This window comes from Leptidea sinapis, chromosome 43 (genome assembly GCF_905404315.1).
Source record: "Leptidea sinapis chromosome 43, ilLepSina1.1, whole genome shotgun sequence".
NCBI lineage: Eukaryota > Metazoa > Arthropoda > Insecta > Lepidoptera > Pieridae > Leptidea > Leptidea sinapis.
The window spans coordinates 6776516-6797679 of NC_066307.1; the positions used below are offsets into that span (position 1 = coordinate 6776516).

A 21164-nucleotide genomic window follows, 5' to 3' on the forward strand; every position below is an offset into this window, starting at 1 on the left:
TGACACTCTAAAGTGACCACGTGGTAAGTGTAAAACACGCTCGGTGTTCGGAGGACGTGATACAAGTAATATGAAAGACAGTTGGTGCGCGACCATACGAGCTTTGAGTGCCATACCGAGGCCATTCAATTGACAAAATACATTGTTAATGCGAATACCGTGTATACGTGAAAGCTTTTATTTTTGCTATATCTTTTTTTTAATATGCTCGAAATAGGATTAATACTCGTAGCATCAGAAAGTATTTTCGATGTATTTTCATAAATTTTTATTTGAGTCAAACATGGTAAATCAATTTGCGTTATAAATGATAACTTAAAATATATATATATCAATGAAAACAATACATTAACTTATTTAAACTATACTTAAAAATAATCTATATATATAAAAAATTAATTGCTGTTCGTTAGTCTCGCTAAAACTCGAGAACGGCTGGACTGATTTGGCTAATTTTGGTCTTGATTTATTTGTGGAAGTCCAGAGAAGGAATCAGTGTTAAAATGCTCGGAATTAAATAAAAACACCAATTTCATTTTTCCTTTGATACTGTCATCCGTCGTTCAAAAATCAAATTGAAAGAATAGCTTAAAATGAATAACTAATTAGAATTTATATATCTTTCATAATTTCTCAGCAGGTAAAATATAAACTTAATTTTAGCTCAAATTAAATTTTAAAACAAAATATTTATGAACGATAATTCTTATGTTTTGTCATAAGAAAGAAAGATTTTTATAAGAACTACGTGCTTAGTCATGTGTGTACGCGGACGGAGTCGCGGGTATCAGCTAGTACTTATTTAAAATTAACCTCAAATATTTGAGAGCAATTTAACAGTTTTCGACATATGTCGATATCTATATATTCTATATCACTTTAAATACATAACAAATTGTTTAGATTTACAAGAGCGACATATCAAGTCAATTTCCTAATATGCAAATATTGGGGTTGAGCAGGTTATCAACTGTAAGTAGATCCTGTAGATGAAGCCACAAACTGAGAGTTGAACAAAGCATACAAGATTTTATGACGATACGTAACTCGAACGGTTATCTCAGTTGGCAGAGCGCTGGCACGGAACGCCAGAGGTCGTGGGTTCATAAAATTTTGTTTTCAAATTTTATTTGTGTATTAATCCTAGAAGTGAGGGTTATCACTTCAAAGACGTAACAAATTGTTTATTCTATAAGTTTAAAAATAGTGACGTGTTAGTAAAATGCATGGGATTAAGCAGATGAAAGGTATTGGCAATTCAAAAGTTATAAGTGAGTCAAAATATATCCCCTGTCCTGTTATTTAAGATGGGGTGTGTCATATCCTCATAATTACACAGACATTAACATGACATTATAACCTAGGTCCTAAAGAATCATTAAGAGAAAAATTTAAAGAAATAAACATTTTGACTGTTGCTTCTCAATACATTTTTGATAATGTTTTGTATGTTCATAAGCACATTGAGGAATTTTCTAGAAAACTGTGACATTCATAATGTTAACACGAGGAACAAACATAAACTTGTTATGCCTACTACTCGGTTGGGTCGAGTTAGTAAGTCTTTTGTTGGGCGATGTATATGCTTCTACAATATGATCCCAGAAAATGTACAAAACAAATGTGTTACGAAATTTAAAAGAATTGTTAAAAAACGTTTGTGTGGGAAAGGTTATTATAGCATAAACGATTTTCTTAATGACACCACGGACTGGGAATGAAGCGAACACCCTCAGGCTCTTTAATTATAAATGTTTATTGTACGATATTACATTGTAATCCATTTTCATATTTTTTCATTTTTCATATTTTATATTAAAAAAAAAAGCCCGCTGAGTTTCTTGCGCCTATTCTTCTCAGGTCTGAGGCAGTCTCTTTTGAATGGGTGGTAGATTTTGACGTTCAATAAGTGATTTTAAATCCTATTTTGAATAAAAATATTTGAATTTGAAAAATTTGAATTAATAATAATATAAGTAGTAGTAGGGATTCGCCGGTTCTGGCTCACAGTAGTAGGGATTCGCCGGTTCTGGCTCCTCGATTCTGGCTCACTTGCTCGTGATGCCTACTAAAAAAAAAAAAAAAGAAGTTTGGTGTCAAACTGGGGGTTTTGATGTATTTCCGAGCGATTGCGCTGATCCGTTTTTCGATATCTCTTATAGTTTCAAAGTTAGCATTTTAAATTAAACAGATCCATAATCATTAATAATCACTGGTCATTTAGCTAATGATTGGTGAGCGACTCAATGTCTAAATTTCCATGAACGTGATACAGGTAATTTACTAATTACCTCTATCACATTCGTTACTACGATTAAAAAGACAGTTTCTGTATTTATTATTTATTTTTAAAACATGATTTAAATAAAGTATATAATAAAACATCATTGCAGATTGTATCATTTTCAAAATATTTGATGAAATCATTCAAACTCTTCTTATTAAACTTAAAGTATAGATACATTATGCAGTACTCGCCACACACTGCGGTATATTCATTCTGTACTCTTGCAGTATTGTAGTTATACATTCTGCAATTCCTTTGTAAAAACATCAGCTGGAATCCCTGAGGTGGACGACCATATGAATCGAAGTATTGTCCAATACCCTGCTCATCAATGTGTATTGCAACCCAGTGAGTGCCTGGCTTATTATCACTATCTAAATTGCTGACAATATAACAGGGCGTTACAACATATATCGGCAATCGGTTTGCCGCATAAACATTATTTTTAATACTGGGATCGATTTTGTTCAAATAATTCTGTATCTCGATTGTATTCATATTAGTTGAGAACAGGGTCTTGTCAGTTGCGAGGATTGAATAGTTATGTGGATCATAATAACATAAGCACTCAATAAATAAGGCTTTAATGTATCTTATTCATGTATTTAAAACTTATATGGTTACAATAAAACAAAATATCATTACAAGCGATTCAAATATAAATCTATGAACATTTGATGAAATTATATTTTCATCAATTTTATTATAATATAAAAGCTGATTGAAAACGAACTTTGTACCTACATACTTACGTAGTCATTAGTACAATCTGGAAATGTTGACTCCATTAAACTATCAATAATTGAACTTATCATTTAAGTGCCATTATGTTTCACCACAATATTTAAAAACCAGTACTAATCATAAACAAATTTACTTTTACGATATTTTAGTATAAAATGCTAGAACTGTTCAGAAAAATAATCATTGAAGTGGCGTATTCAGTCAAATTATTATATATTTTGTGTGTTGTGTAATTGTTGAGTGATTTGCTGCAATGGAGGTAAGTTTTATCTATTATTCACTTTGAAATTAAAAAGTAATATCATTTGTTATATTAAGATATGTATGTATAATACTATTCTAAAGCAGTCTTATTGTTGTTGTAGAATGCATTCACCCCAACAATGGCAGAAACTACATATAAAACATTTTACTATCCATTATCTGAAGATAGTCAGGATTCATTAAAAGTTCCTCAACTTAAATCCTTGAAGAGGGCCAGCTCAAATGAAAATATAGATGCATTATTCGAAGTGAAAAAAACAAAACAAAAGAAAATATCATCATCAATATCCAGAGCACATGAGAATGGAAGTATTTACATTACAACTAATGCAGATGACGGAAGAAATGCATCACATTTGGTTAAAATAGAAATCTATGATCTCAATAAAATAAAAAACACGCCTGCACAAGAACAATGGAAATACGCTGATTATAGATTAAAATATTATACAATCGACAATAATGAAAGTTATAAGGACATAAAAAAGATTTTATACAATGTTACGAAGAAAATTTTAGAAACAGAAAATTATAAGAAATATAATTTTAACAATAAGTAGGTAGCTATGAAGAAATACATAAATATTAGTTCAGTTTAGTTATTAGTTTATTTATTCTCTTATACAAATAATATTATTATATTCTCATCATTTGGAAAATTAAACATAACGATATGGAACTCTGCTTTGTATGTAATGAGGTTGAAAAAATGATCAAGTGAGTTATTTTCTTTGTAAATTATTTAGTATTATATTATTGATGAAATGTGGCTAATATCATTCACTTATGTTGTAGTCAACCTGTTCTACAAAGTGGAGGAGGTTTTAAGAGAAGAAGTGCAGTATTACAAGGCAGTGAAGACAATGATACAAGTACAAAGAGAGGACGACAAGGGAAACCATCCACATCATCGGGGCTCACCAGTGTGAACGATGAAATGGTGAACTGTTCTTTATGTCAAATCTTAATACGGAAAAGATATTATGCAAATCATCTTAGAAGTAACCTCCATAAGAATAACGTAATGCAATTACATAGTACTTTAAAAAATGTCACAGTACACGAATCGGCTTTTGGTAATAGAATTATCTCATATAAAATTAAGAGTAAATCCAACCAATTACAAACATTCGAAACACCAGAAATGTTTTTGAATTCTATTAAAAATGAAATTATTTCACTATTTGAGGAATCTGTTCGATTGCTTACAATTTTTAAAGTTAATTTTATTCTGCACGCTAATTTTGTTCAAGAAACAAAAAATATTTCTAATGAATTTGAATTTCAAACATGTAGTTATACTATAATGCAGGGTGAGGATTTAAATTTTTTCTTTTCGTCCTTATGTGATATGTTGATGACTAAAATTAGCACATTTGAGAAAAAAGATAGTGGTTGGAGTCTTAAGAAAATAAATGCATTAGACATGAATATAAACAAATTCAATCCATTACGTGGAAAATCATATATTGAATTACCTAAAGAAATCAAATTAAAAAAAAGTGTTATAAATGTACAAAACTCGGATGATTTATGCTTTAAATGGGCTTTGCTTTCTGCATTATATCCAGTTACTAAGAACTCTCAGAGAGTTTCATCTTACAGTAAATATTCAAATAAATTAAATTTTGACGGAGTTACGTTTCCTGTTAAAATGACAGATATACAGAAAGTAGAAAGGTTAAATAATTTAAGTGTAAATGTTTTTGGTCTTGAATACAATTGTAAAAAGAAAGTACATGAATTAGTTGGTCCATTGTATTTAACAAAATCACGGAAAATTGTTCATATTAATTTATTATTTATTTCGCACGGAACAATTAATCATTTTTGCTACATTAAAAACCTATCGCGTTTAGTAAGTGGTCAAATTTCAAACCATGAACATGCAATCTACATCTGTGACGGTTGTCTTTTACACTTCTCAACAAATGATAAGTTATCAGCTCATCAATTGAATGATTGTTGTCATATTAAAGTGGAATTGCCTAATACAGAAAAAACTTTAAAAGATTGGTTTGAACAACCAATTTCAAACAATGTCTTAAAATTTGATAAATTTAATAAGATGTTACAAATACCCTTTGTTATGTACGCGGATTTTGAAGCTTTCCTTAATCCAATTCAGACATGCTTTAACGATCCATCAAAACCTTATACAACTAATGTTCACAAACACGAAGTTTATAGTTTTGGGTACTATATTAAATGTTCATATGATGATAGTTTATCAAAATATGAAACATATAGTGGTCCTCATTGTACTCATGTCTTTATGAATCAGTTGTATAAAGATTTAGAAGTGATTTGCACAAAAAATTATTTTGTCATAAGTCCAAAACCTTTGACTTCCAATGATAATGAAATTATTTCACAATGTAAAGACTGCTTTATATGTCAATCTAATTTAAATGGTGAATGTGCATTATACTTTGACTCGCATACAGGAAATTTTAGAGGAGTTGCACACGAAGTATGTAAGACAAAGTTTAGAATCCCCTATCACATTCCAGTTTTTTTACACAATCTTAGTCAATATGACTCTCATTTTATTGTTCATGCATTAAATTCTATTGAAGGGGAAATTGATATTATTCCACAAACGAAAGAAAAGTACATTTCTTTCACAAAAACGATAAAATTAAATAATCATAAAATTCAATTGAGATTCGTTGATTCGTTTAAATTTTTACCTTGTAGTTTAGACAAACTTGTTCAAAATTTGAAGGAAGAACAATTTCAAACATTAAAATATAATTTTCCAAATAATAATGATTTTTTACGTCTTAGAAAAAAAGGAATTTATCCATATGAATTTATGTCATCACATGATTCCTTAAAACTTTCAGCACTCCCTAGTCGCGATAAATTTTACAATACATTAACCGACACACATATTTCCGATGAAGATTATGAACATGCCAAGGATGTTTGGCAACACTTTCATTGTCAAAATATGTCAGATTATTCTGATTTATATCTTAAAACCGATGTTTTACTTTTAACAGATGTGTTTGAAAATTTCCGAGCCTTATGTTTGCAAACATATGGTCTAGATCCAGCTCATTATTATACAGCACCTGGGTTAAGTTGGGATGCTATGTTAAAATGCACAAAAATTAAATTAGAATTACTTCAAGACTTTGAACAAATAGCTTTTATTAGATCGGGCATTCGAGGAGGTGTATCTCAATGTAGCAATCGTTATGCCAAAGCTAATAACAAATATATGCGAGAATATGATAAAGACACACCAAACTCATTTTTAACTTATCTTGATGCTAATAACCTTTACGGATGGGCCATGTCTCAATTCCTTCCTACAGGAGGTTTTGAGTGGGTAGATGTCACAACTAATTTTGATGTCCCTGATGATTATGAATATGGTTTTATTTTGGAAGTAGATCTAGAATATCCTATTGAACTGCATGATTTACATTCTGACCTACCCTTATGTCCCGAGAATATATGTATTGGTAATACAAAAGACATAAAATTAGTTCCAAACCTTCGTAATAAAATTAAATATGTGATTCACTACAGAAATTTAAAGCAATGTCTGACAATGGGTTTAAAATTACAAAAAATTCATAGAATTTTAAAATTCAAACAATGCGCATGGTTACAATATTATATAGATTTAAATACAAGCATGCGTAAACTAGCCACATCTGATTTCGAAAAAGATTTTTATAAATTAATGAATAACTCAGTGTTTGGAAAAACAATGGAAAATATCGAAAAAAGAGTAAATGTAAAATTATTGAGTCATTGGGAAAATCAGGGTAAAATTCTAGGCGCACAAGATTTAATTGCTAAGCCAGAATTCCATAGTTTATCTATTTTTAATGAAAATTTGGTTGCAGTTCAATTACGAAAGACGAAATTGTTCCATAATAAACCTATTTATTTGGGATTTTGTATATTGGATATTTCTAAAACTCTAATGTACGACTTTCACTATAACTATATGTTTAAAAAGTTTCAAAACAAATTAAAATTATTGTACACAGATACTGATAGTTTAATATATCAAATTTTTACAGATGATTTTTACAGAGATATAAAACCTGATTTACATTTGCGTTTCGATACCTCGGACTATACAGAAAAAAATATATTTGGCTATCCAAAACTCAATAAAAAGAAGTTAGGCTACTTTAAAGATGAAAACAATGGTAACATATTTAATGAATTTGTAGGACTTAGATCTAAAATGTATGCATTAGATGTTGAGGGAAAATTCACAGCTAAAGCTAAGGGGGTTAATAAAAGTGTTACTAAGAATATGAAAATGGAAAATTATAAGACTTGCTTATTTGAAAATAAGAACGAATATTGTTCAATGCTTAGATTTAAGTCAATAAAGCATAATATTTTTACTCAAAGAATAAATAAATCTAGTCTGTCATTTAATGATACCAAACGGTACATTTTACCAAATAATATTGATACCTTAGCTTGGGGTCATCATAAAATAGAATAAATATTATATTAAATTTTAAGAATAAATTATTATAGTTTTAAAAAACCAAATGAGAGATTATTGTATTTAGATGTATAAGTTGCGGAGTAAAACATGATGTACTGTGTATTGTTTCAATTATAGATTTTTCTGTTTAAATAAATGGTGGTTTAATAACAGATTGTTTCATTACTATACTAAACCTTAACACACATAGACGTAGTAGATAATGCATCATTTCAATCATCCATTCACTGCAATAGTTGCTGGTCCAAGTGGATGTGGAAAATCAGTTTTCGTAAATAATTTTATAAAATTTTTGAATGATATCTGTGATGCAAATTTTACCCAAATCACCTGGTGCTTTGATGAAATGCAGCCTTTATATAATCTCAACCACATTAATTATCTTCAAGGTTTACCTGATTTATCTATGTTTGACGGAAAAAATCCTCAACTTGTAATAATTGATGACCTGATGAGGGAATCAGATGGTCGTATTGTTGATATATTCACGAAAGGAAGTCATCATAGAAACTTAAGTGTGTTTTATTTATCTCAAAATTTGTTTCATCAAGGTAAAGGACAAAGAGATATATCACTCAACTCAAGTTATATAATATATTTCAAAAATCCTCGAGATAAAACCCAAATTCGATACTTATCTCGTCAAGTATTCCCTGAAAATCCGAAATATTTGGAAGATTCTTACAGAGATGCTACCAATGAAGCTCATGGTTATTTAATGATTGATTTGAAACAAGAAACAAATGAATTGTGTCGCGTTAAGACAAAGATATTTCCATCCGATGGATATTGCACTGTTTATGTACCCACAAAAGCGTTTAAATATGGTAAGAATCAAGAAATTTCGATCATTTATAAATGATGCATAGACGTTTAAAGACGCATAAAGATTTGTTAATTGCTCTACATAAACTGAAGCCAAAATATCAAAAAGCTTTATTAAAATCATGTAACAAAACAGAAATAAATTACATTTGTGAATGTATTCATAACGTACTGCGGGGTAACGTTGAATTGGCCGAGAAAGAAAAATCTAAATTAAAGAAATATAAAAATATTCTTCGAAAATTGGTAAGAAAAGGTACGAATAAAATTAGAAAAAATATAATTGTACAAAAAGGAGGTTCATTTCTACCGATAATATTGGGTTCTATTCTAAGTGGATTGATTAATTCATTTATTTAAGAAAATGGATAATGCTAAAAAAATGTTACTTATTGAACCATCATTATTGGAGAAGTTAAAACAACACAAAGAAAATGATACGCCAAGATCTCGATTAGATACTGATATGCAAAATATCTTAAGCAGTGACATAGAAGATCGAAAGAAATGTATTTTATATTTGCAAACCCTTCAAAGATATCTAAACTTCGTCAAAGAGGATCGACAACCATACCACATACCACTTATAAATGATAATGATTCATATATTGGTTTTAATCAAGGTCATAATGAAATCGATACTGATTATATAAATCATGATGTGAATAAAATAAATGTAGTTCCTACTCAAACATCAGTGGAGGTTAACAAAAATATTGGGGAAATATACACGAGCTCTGAAATACTGAAACTAATACCGAAAACATATGCTAAAAAAGGTGAACTTTTACTAAATTTGATTTCCTTGAATAAAAATAAAATAAGCTGGGATGAATCTGGTACCGTGATTATAGATAATGAAAAAATACCTGGGAGTAATATTGTGGACTTGGTGAGTGATACCTTGAGAGCTCTTCAGAAAAGTGAACCTATAGGTTGGGAAAAATTCGCAACAACTTTGAAGGAAATAAAAGTACCACTCACTTATATCGGGAACCCAAAGCGAGTTGATTTTATAAACCATTTGCAATTAAAAGAGGTTGAATCTAAATCAGTACCTGACGAAGAATTTTCTACACCAACAAGTAATAAGTACACAGGGAAACTAAAAAAAAGATCGGACTGGGAAAAATGGACCCCATATTAGAAATAAATAAAATTTATTATGATGCATCACATCCTGCTGGCTACAGCACTATTGATAAATTGTCAAAAGCAATGAAGGGTAAAATGGACAGAAATAGTGTCTTAAAGTGGTTACAATCACAAGAAACATATACATTACATAAACCTGTTCAAAGAAAATTTTCTCGTAACAGATATATTTTGTCTAATATTAATGAGTTATGGCAGGCCGATTTAAGTGATATGAGATCTTATTCTGAATATAATGATGGTTTCAAATACATACTTTGTGTTATTGATGTCTTTAGTAAATATGCGTATGTTCGAGCAATGAAAAAGAAAAACTCTGAAACAGTTAAGGAATGCTTTGAAAGTATTTTTGCTGAAGCTAATACTACACCTACACATATACAGTCTGACAAAGGAACTGAATTTGTTTCCAAATATGTACAAAAATATTTTAAATTAAAAAACATAAATTATTATACAACCAATAATCCAGATATTAAAGCAAGTATTGTCGAAAGATTTCAGAGAACTCTTAAAACGAAAATGTGGCGCTATTTTACACACAAAAATACTCATAAATACATTGATGTTTTACAAGATCTAGTGCATTCATATAATCATAGTTTTCATTCTAGTATAAAAATGTGTCCATGTGATGTTAATAATACAAATATAATGAGTGTATGGCAAAATTTATATGATAGAGAAAGTAAGATAAAAACATCAATTAGTATGGTGAATCCAAGAATTCACGTTGGAGATTATGTTAGAATAACAAAACATAAACATATTTTCCAAAAAGGATATGAATCAAATTGGAGTGACGAAATATTCATCGTATCTACCATAATACACCGATCTCCGTTTGTAGTATTTACTTTAAAGGATTTAGAAGGCGAAGAGATAGTTGGTACTTTTTATGAAAAAGAGTTACAAAAAATCATATTCGACCCCACTACTAAATACAAAATAGATAAAATAATACGCTCTCGATATACCGGTAACAGAAAAGAATTGTTGGTGAAGTGGAGAGGTTATCCAAATAAATTTAATAGCTGGATATTAGCTTCTACTTTGAAAAAAATATGAATAAAGATAGTTTTTATTTAACTTTACTAAGCAATAGTTCTATGGATTATTTTCCTGATAATACAACAACATTATTTTCTACGAAACTGCCAAAACCAACAATACTAGAAGGTGAATGGAGGGTTGGAGTAGTAGAATTTCAGTACCCATGCACTATGTTCACCGTTCAAGAACATGAAAACATTATTTATATAACAAAGTTGATGCAAGTACCCAATGAAAGTAAACCGTCATATGTTTATTACAAGACACATATTCCAGCCACAAATTACGATAACATAAATCATATTTTGATAGCACTGAATAACACTCGAGAAAAAATTAAATTTAAGTGCGATGAGGTTTCAAGGATTGTAGTTGCTACGATAACGGATGAATCCATAAAATCTGTAACTCTATCACCTAAATTATGTCTTCAACTAGGGTTCGAACCAAACAGGAATCTCGTTGAAAAAAATTTTGGAAAGTGTCCAGCTAATTTGCATTTGGGTTTACCCTCTCAATTATTTGTTTATTGTGACATAGTGGAGCCTCAAATCGTTGGAGATGTTATGACACCCCTTTTACGAATAATACCATTGGATCCCTCAAAATACATATATGGAGCGTACAAAATGCACGTTTTCTCTCCTCCCCATTACCTACCTGTGATGCGTAGAGAATTTGATACAATTGAAATAGATATAAGAACAAGCACCGGTCAAAAGATACCATTCCAATTTGGAACAGTGTGCATTAAACTCCACTTTCAAAAATTATAATGTACGACAAACGTGATAATATTTCATGTCCATATGAACACTATTATACTCACCAGGCCGGATCGGGTATTGGAGTTATTTATAAAGGAGCACCGTATCAAAGAGGTCATGGAATCGGAAGTTTTCTTGGGGGGCTGTTTAGATCTATTTTACCACTACTGTCTAGTGGTGTTCAAACTATTGGTAAAGAAGCATTAAGTACCGGTGTAGGTATATTATCAGATATGGTTAATGCACGCCCCATGGAAGATTCAATAAAAACTCGTCTAAAAGAAGTCAGCTCAAATTTGAAACGAAAAGCTGATGCTAAAATAGATAATATCAACATGTTTGGATCTGGGTATATAACAAAACGAAAACGTCGTTCTGCGATCATTCCATCATTGACTGCGAAAGCGAAAGCTATTAAGAAATTAAAATTGAATCAAAAACAAATCAAAGATATATTTACTGATTAAATATGTCATTTTTACATAGTCAGTCTTGTGAATGCATTAAGTCCGAATTGGATTTATTTGCATTACCATCAACTCAAACTAGCATTGAAAGTGGACTATGGATTCATTATAAGCCCATTTCATCACTTGCTGATGATGGGCCAATAGAATTTCAAGTACCTGGGGCAGGTGATGACTATGTGGATTTATCCCATACTTTACTCCATATAAAAGCTAAAGTTTTGAATCAAGATTATACAAAACTGACAGTACCGACAGTTGTGGCCCCAGTTAATAATTGGTTACATACACTTTTCAGTCAACTTGATGTATATTTAAATCAAAAACTTGTATCGCCACCGAATAATACATATGCATATCGAGCTTATATTGAAACTCTATTGAATTATGCACCTGCTGCAAAAGAATCTCATCTCACTTGTGGTCTATGGTATGAAGATACAGCTGGAAAAATGGATGCAACTGATGAACAAAATAAAGGATTTATTAAAAGACAAGAATTGGCTAGTGAAAGCAAAGAAATAGAAATGATAGGACATTTACATGGAGATTTATTCAACCAAGAAAAATTTTTGATTAATGGCGTTGACATGTGCGTAAAGTTAGTTCGTTCTAGAGAAAATTTCAATCTCATGGCTTCATCAACTGACCATAAATTTAAAGTGTCTATTACAGATGCAACTCTTATTATTCGAAGAGCACGAATCAACCCAACTGTGCTACTTGCACATCAAAAAGTTTTATCATCTACCACAGCAAAATATCCAATCACGCGAGCAGAAGTCAAAGTTTTAACTATACCATCAGGCATTCAGGGGAAAACCCTTGATAACATATTCCTTGGTCAAATACCCAAAAGGTGTATAGTCGGTTTTGTGAATAATGCATCCTTTAATGGTAGTCTCACAAAAAACCCATTCAATTTCGAAAATTATGATATTAATACATTTTGTTTATACATAGATGGACAACAGATACCTTCAAAAGCCTTACAGCCATCGTTTGACAGTAATATTTTTACTACGGTCTATCATACGTTATTCTCAGGAACAGGTATACATTTCCTAAATGAAGGCAATGGAGTATCAAGAGAGCAATATGCCAAAGGGTTTTGCTTGCTAGCCTTCGACTTAACACCCGATTTATCAGCAAATTCTTCAAGTCATTGGAATCTTATAAAACATGGTAGTGTAAGATTAGAAGTTCGTTTTGAATCAGCTCTTACACAAACAATTAACTGTATTGTTTATGCGGAATTCGATAATGTTATTGAAATTGATAAAAATCGTAATATTTCTGTAGATTACAGCAGTTAGAATATAATAATTAATGTTTGAATCGTTTGTATCCTTGTGTATTTTTTATGTTGATTAAATACTAGATTACCTTATAAATTTATATAATAAAAATATGTATATAAAATGATATTTTGTTTTATTATGGTGAAACATAATGGCACTTAAATGATAAGTTCAATTATTGATAGTTTAATGGAGTCAACATTTCCAGATTGTACTAATGACTACGTAAGTATGTAGGTACAAAGTTCGTTTTCAATCAGCTTTTATATTATAATAAAATTGATGAAAATATAATTTCATCAAATGTTCATAGATTTATATTTGAATCGCTTGTAATGATATTTTGTTTTATTGTAACCATATAAGTTTTAAATACATGAATAAGATACATTAAAGCCTTATTTATTGAGTGCTTATGTTATTATGATCCACATAACTATTCAATCCTCGCAACTGACAAGACCCTGTTCTCAACTAATATGAATACAATCGAGATACAGAATTATTTGAACAAAATCGATCCCAGTATTAAAAATAATGTTTATGCGGCAAACCGATTGCCGATATATGTTGTAACGCCCTGTTATATTGTCAGCAATTTAGATAGTGATAATAAGCCAGGCACTCACTGGGTTGCAATACACATTGATGAGCAGGGTATTGGACAATACTTCGATTCATATGGTCGTCCACCTCAGGGATTCCAGCTGATGTTTTTACAAAGGAATTGCAGAATGTATAACTACAATACTGCAAGAGTACAGAATGAATATACCGCAGTGTGTGGCGAGTACTGCATAATGTATCTATACTTTAAGTTTAATAAGAAGAGTTTGAATGATTTCATCAAATATTTTGAAAATGATACAATCTGCAATGATGTTTTATTATATACTTTATTTAAATCATGTTTTAAAAATAAATAATAAATACAGAAACTGTCTTTTTAATCGTAGTAACGAATGTGATAGAGGTAATTAGTAAATTACCTGTATCACGTTCATGGAAATTTAGACATTGAGTCGCTCACCAATCATTAGCTAAATGACCAGTGATTATTAATGATTATGGATCTGTTTAATTTAAAATGCTAACTTTGAAACTATAAGAGATATCGAAAAACGGATCAGCGCAATCGCTCGGAAATACATCAAAACCCCCAGTTTGACACCAAACTTCTTTTTTTTTTTTTTTAGTAGGCATCACGAGCAAGTGAGCCAGAATCGAGGAGCCAGAACCGGCGAATCCCTACTACTGTGAGCCAGAACCGGCGAATCCCTACTACTAATATATTCACACACTTTTAGACAAATTATCTTGCCACAAACTAGACACAGCCTGTACTATGGGTGCAAAATTATTTAATACGATATATTTACTTAAACATACATAAATACATCTATAACTCAGAAACAAACATCTATATTCATAATATAAGTATATGGACCTACCGGGATTCGAACCCGGGACCTCTAGCTCCGAAGGCAAGATCATTAACAACTGGACTATATGGTCGTATACTTAGTCTGGCCATAAATACTGTTACAATTAACAATAAACAAAATATTACATTTGAATTTGTAATCCGTTATTTTTATACGATTTTTCATTGTGTTTTCTCATTTTGGCGCCAATACTTTGTACAACATTTTGCGATATTGTGGGGTGATAAGTGGGATGATAAAAAGAACCGAATCAGTGCGATTGCATTACACAAAGTAGCTTGAGTTTACGGATGAGAAAATTTTTAACAACTGAGCAACATTTAATAAACAAAGTTTCCAATGTAGACCATATTGAATAAGCTTTTTATATTTTAAATTGTTTTATATTTATGCTTTAAACTAACACACTTTAAAAGTAATAAATGTTATTTTCAATAGGAAATTCTTTTTACCTATTATTGTGCGCAAAGTTCGATTTTGCGCATGGATTTGCGTTGGCAAAGTACCGATCTCCCACACGTGAACACGAGCGTGCGGGAATGTAGCTAGGCGTGCGGGAATGTTTGAAAATAATTATAGTGATCGAACTTTGCGCAACTTAATAGGAAAAATAGTATACGATACTCGTGCGCGCGTAGCTACTTTGCGCACTTGTATCGTAATGTACTATTTCTTTGTTTCAGTATCTATGGCAAGACTAAGTATATACATTACTAATTTGTCATCAATAATTTCAGCTGAAATATAAACGGCGCGTGTACAAGATGCTGAAACTGGACGAGAAGACGCTGAAGGCTCTCCACTCCCGGGCCAACCTGAGGCGGTTCCTGGAACACGTCCAGCACGGACAGATCGACAAGATCACCAAGTCCTGCGCCAAGGGACTTGACCCCAACTTCCACTGTCCTGAAACTGGAGGTAAGCTCATTAACTCTTGGATTTTTGGCGTAACTCATCTGATGTTAGGTGATCCGCACATTAAATTCTATTATTCAATGTATTATACTACATTGTTCTTGTTAGTAAAGCTGGCACCGTGTTTTTTTTTATTTAAGAGAAGCATACAGGCAAAAGACTCACGTGATGGTAAAGTGGTGTGGCAACCACTCACAGACATCGTCAACACCAGGAGCCAAAAGATGCGTTCAGTGCTACGAATAGTAGACACACGTCATTATGTAAGTTATGTAGAGCAGCGGCATGACTACAGTTCGCACTATAAGTTTCTTAAACTTACATCATAGAGTTACTAAAAAACACAGACAGACTCAATAAAGTGTAAGCGAACAATTATGAATGAATAGGTAAGGTACTACTTAGCAAGTATTATTACTTTATAAAAACTTTTTATTCTTAAGTGTTAGGGTTTTAATTAAGGCAACTATTATGAATGAATTGAAGAATCTTATTAACATTTAAAATACACTGGCCTGCAAAAGTAAGTATCACACTTTTCAAATTAAATTTTTTTCTTAACTATAGAAGGTAGAGATTTAAGATTAAAAACGTTTTGTTGCAAATTTTATAGGCTTTATTTCTTAGAAACTAAAATTATACATTAGTAACATTTTTAACTTAAAAAAGATAAAACAATGAAAATAGACATTTTTAGTTTAGTGTAAAAAAATTCAACTAAAATGTATTACATGTTATTTAATTTTTAATAACTGGTATTGCCTCCTCGAGCTCTGATTACAGCTTCGAGCCGGTTTGGCATACTGAACACTAGGTTTCGGAGCCGATGTTGGGGAATATTCTCCCATTCTTCTACCAGGGCCTGCTTTAGTGCCGAGGTGGTGGTCTGCGATTTCTGACTAGCCTCCCAAGCTCATCCCAGGCATGTTCAATCGGGTTGAGATCAGGACTTCTTGATGGCCAAGCCATCACGCTGATACCAACCTCCTGAATATACTCTTGTACGATATGAGCCGTGAGTGGCCGGGCATTATCATGCATCAGCATCGATCCATCACCCATATTTGCTAAATACGGCCCTGCATACTCATTGAGAATCTCTTGAGCATATCTTTGCCCAGTGAGGGTGCCATTTTCTATGGCTACTAGCTCTGTGCGACCTTCTGAAGATATGCCAGCCCATTCATGTACACTGCCTCCACCGTATTGGACTCTTTCTGAGATGCAGGCTTGAAGGTCGCCTGTAAACACTTCGCCTTCCATCAGAAGTATAAAGGGAGAATTGAGACTCATCTGCAAACAAAATTCTTGACCATTCTTCTTCATCCCACTGCATGTGTTCACGGGCGTATCCCAGTCTCGCTACTCGATGCTGTCTCTCGAGTTTTGGGCCACTCGCTGGTCTTCGGGGTTTCAAATTTGCTTCAGCAAGTCTTCTCCGGGTCTGAAGTAGCTGTTGCTGGACTTCAACTGCATTTTGGTGGCGATTTCTTAACACAGTGGAAATAATATAACGATCTTCTCGGGCACTGGTACACCTGGGTCTGCCATTACAAGGTCTCCTCAGATGGTGTCCAGTCTCTTCGTACCTTCGCTTTACCTTCTGGACCGTTCGTACCGTCACACCCACCATTCTTGCAGTGCGACGCATACTGATGCCTAGTTCCAGAAAAGCCATGATCCTAGCACATTCTTCAACTGAAAGAAACAGGGGCGGATCTACTTAAAGGCTTTTGGGGCTGCAGCCCAGGGCCCCGTGGATACAGAGGGCCCCCAACCGGGTCTCTGACCGGTGAACCGGTAACCGGTTTCCCAATATCGTCTATTGTTTGAAAACAATAGACGATATTGTCAATAATAAAAATTATGTAGAATTAAAAAAAATCCGATCATTAGGTTGGCAACACTGCGATCAATCAATCCGTGTGCGCATCTATCAAACGGTACCCGTTCCGTTTGATATGAATTTGAATTCTCCGTCGCTTGTTTTCGGTCGGTGTATTCCGTGTATTGTCTATTAATGGAGACTAGTGCAAGAAATATACGTTTTCTTCTCTGCTTCGACCCGTATGTGGGAACTGTTAAATCGTGAAACAAAACTAAAATTTACGTTAAAAAGTTTAAGCCAGACCAGATGGTCTTGTCACTATGATGCTGTCAGAGCTTTATAAAGTACTTATGAGTGCATTCTCAATAGTTTCGGTGAAAATAACGATAAAAATTAATAATTTATGAAAAGAAACTTGTTGATGTATTCCCAAACTGCCATACCATCTTAAAGAGTTTTTTAACGATGCCGATCACTAGATGTGAAGCGGAGCGCTCTTTCTCCAGGATGTCGTATATAGGAAACAAATACAGGTCAACAATGTCGAACTATCGACTAAATCATTTATCAGTTCTCTCCATAAATTGCGATTTAACAAAGGACTTACAGTGCGATGGCCAAATAAAAGAATTTGCAGCACAAAAATGCAGAAAGGTTGCTTTATAATTTATATAACATAACCATTCATAAACTGTCAATTTATTTTGCTATAAATAATGTTTTAATAAATAAATAAAATATTTTGTTTTCCTATTTTTTTCCTGTACTTAACATATTATATAATATATACCTACATTACTACAGAAAACAGTTTTTTGACAAATGGCAATTGGCTGAGTATTTAGGTAGGGCCCCTAAGCAGTATTAGCCCAGGGCCCCACAAAATCAAGATCCGCCCCTGTGAAAGAGGCATGATAAATAAATGTTATGTGCTTTTTAGCATAAATTTTAAAAACAAGACCCATCGATCTTGAAAAAAATTTAAAACAGAAAGAAAAATGTGAATGGTAAAATTGTAATTCGGAAACGTCCACTTTGAAAAAGGAGTTGTTTTGTTTTTGAAGTTTTTTTCAGCCAATTCTTAAAAGAAGGTTACCGACTATAAAGTTTTTATGTACAAAATTAAATTCTCTTTGGAGTCCTTTTTATTTCGAAAGTATATCTTGTGAACTTAAAACGTTATCCCAATTTTAAAAGTGTGATACTTACTTTTGAAGGCCAGTGTAGATTGTATGTAAAACAATTAAATAGGAGATTTCATTTTTGACACATTTACTAAATATCTTGGGAGCTTGAGACTGGACGCGTAACGAAGGCCGTGGTCGCCCTATACCCTTCGCCACTTACTACGTATAATAACAACATGGCGTTGTCAGCATACGTTATAACGCGAAACCTCGACGTGAAAGATGATCTCAAAAATTGTCCAAAATCATCATGTGAACAAACATTTTAGTAGAATTTTTTTCGAAAAATTAGTAAAATTGTATGTAAACATAATAAAATATATCATTTTAAAAATGACTCATTGGACATGTACTTTGTACATGCTGCAATGATTTTGTGTAAATATTTTGGTTGGGTATATGTTTCCCTTATTCATTCACTTGTCAATTTTATTTTTATAGAGCTAGAAGCACTACTCCCACCTAGAGCCGCGAACGGATGCTCCGTCTATATTATAACTAACTCACTTTGACACCGCGTAAATAGTATTATATTACTCAAGTGTACTTGTGCAATATTTCCCATAATTAAGCGCCTTATCTACGAAAGGGACCGAAAAACAATGTAGTCTAATTAACGGGGGCCTTATAAGGTAATAAACAGAAAGGTTGTATGCAATCACACAATGGTGTGGTCCTTCACCAATTCACGTGCAAATACAAGACACTTGTCAACCACTTATCGTTTATATTTACTGTAACTTTATTAATATTATGTCATAATAAAATATTATTTAAAAAAATTATATTATAAACGACGGTTACGTCTACGTTGGACAAATAATCCAGTTAGGCAGGTTCAATTTCGCGGGCAAGGTCACTCGCCGAATCTAACTCGGATGAGCAGCTCGGGAAGCTCCGTAAAATCTTCTCGTCCCAAATACCAGTGTCTGAAGACGAAGGTTTTTAACTTGTTTGTGTTGCCAGTGATGACATTCGGAACGCAAACGTGATCGCTTACTATGGGCCTAATGCGGAGGCTAAGGTTGATCAGAACGCCATGGAGATCGATTACCTCCGAGTCCGAATCAGAAATGAGGAGACCCGTAGGAGAACTAAAGTCACTGACATATCCCGGATGATTGCTAAAATGAAGTGACAGTGGCACATAGCTCGAAGTATATTTGTTCTATTACCAGATACATTTGTCTTTTGGGACAGTCAAGTCCTCGAATGGCGGTCATATACCGCCCCCACAAGATGGAGTGTTGACCTGGGCAAGACTAATTTCTTTTACTTCATGCCGAGCATGACGCTTGGACTCTTCGTCGTATTTATTGTTCAATATTAATTATTATTTCTATTAAGACCAATATTTTATACAGTTTCTCAAATAACAGTAGTAGAAACATACCTTGAACAAGGCTAGTATTAAAACCGTATTAACAGATTTACTATTTCCATAATGGTATGCTTTGTAGTTTGTGTTCACGTGATTTGCACGGTGACGTTTGGGTTTAAATAGATTAACATCATGATCTTGACGAAGGTTCGTTTAATAACTATGTAACTGTTATTACTACGTCGTATGTTCCCAGACTATGGACATCAATTGCAGATAAATACTGCAGTGGCTCTTTATATGACAAAAAGTGACGTGCAAATGGTTAGTCTGATTGAACTAAAATTCTGAGCGGAATAATTCGTCACTTTAAGATACTAAACCGAAACAGAATAATGCTAAATTGACTGTTAAATGGACCAATAGTGAATTAATGAGTGATAATAATATAAACATAAACAATGTTTGTAGCCAAGCCAGTGATCTTGTGAAATGTGACCTATGCTCTCCTACACGTTATTTTAGAGGTGCAAGAGGCTTAAAAATTCACATCGGTAAAAAGCACAGCTCCGCGTTAGTTTCGGATATACATCATAGCACCTTGCCCTCGACAAATAACGCATATCATGTTACAACAAATTTTTCGGAATTATTAGGAAAATTAAAGAATTCGGTTCCAGTAGTAAAGCGAATTCCAAAAGGGGCTCGCATTACTGTTGCAACTGCACTCTCCAAAGTCATTCGATCTACAGTCAACCAAAATTCAAAAGATAGTTGGGAGCATTTGTTCATGTTCGCATATTCAACTTTACATGCAAAAAAAGATGACCACAGTTCACTCACACAGAAAATAAAATCAAATTGTTCTGACCCAAATATCTTTGGCAATATTTTAAATAGTAACCAAAATTCCAAATTCAACATTTTTCGAAAAGTAGAACAGAAAGTTAATGACGGTGACGTGAAAGGTGCTGCATCTATACTTTTTTCAAATGATATCCTGGCACCCGACTCAAATGAAACACTTTTGGCTTTACAAAGTAAACACCCATCACCAGATGCTAATTGTGTTATTCCGGAACCATCTTTTTCCGATAATCATCTACGGGCTAA

General features: G+C 32.6%; 1 protein-coding gene across 3 annotated transcripts in view; it reads left to right on the forward strand.

Annotated features, from left to right (window-relative positions):
• LOC126976998 (SH3 and multiple ankyrin repeat domains protein 2) overlaps positions 1-21164 on the forward strand; it is a 281852-nt gene that overhangs the window by 226559 nt on the left and 34129 nt on the right. For all 3 annotated transcript variants that reach the window (XM_050825630.1, XM_050825631.1, XM_050825632.1), the window contains exon 6: positions 15538-15718. In XM_050825630.1, the coding sequence (XP_050681587.1) occupies positions 15538-15718 (181 nt within the window). The remainder of the gene's footprint in view (positions 1-15537; positions 15719-21164) is intronic.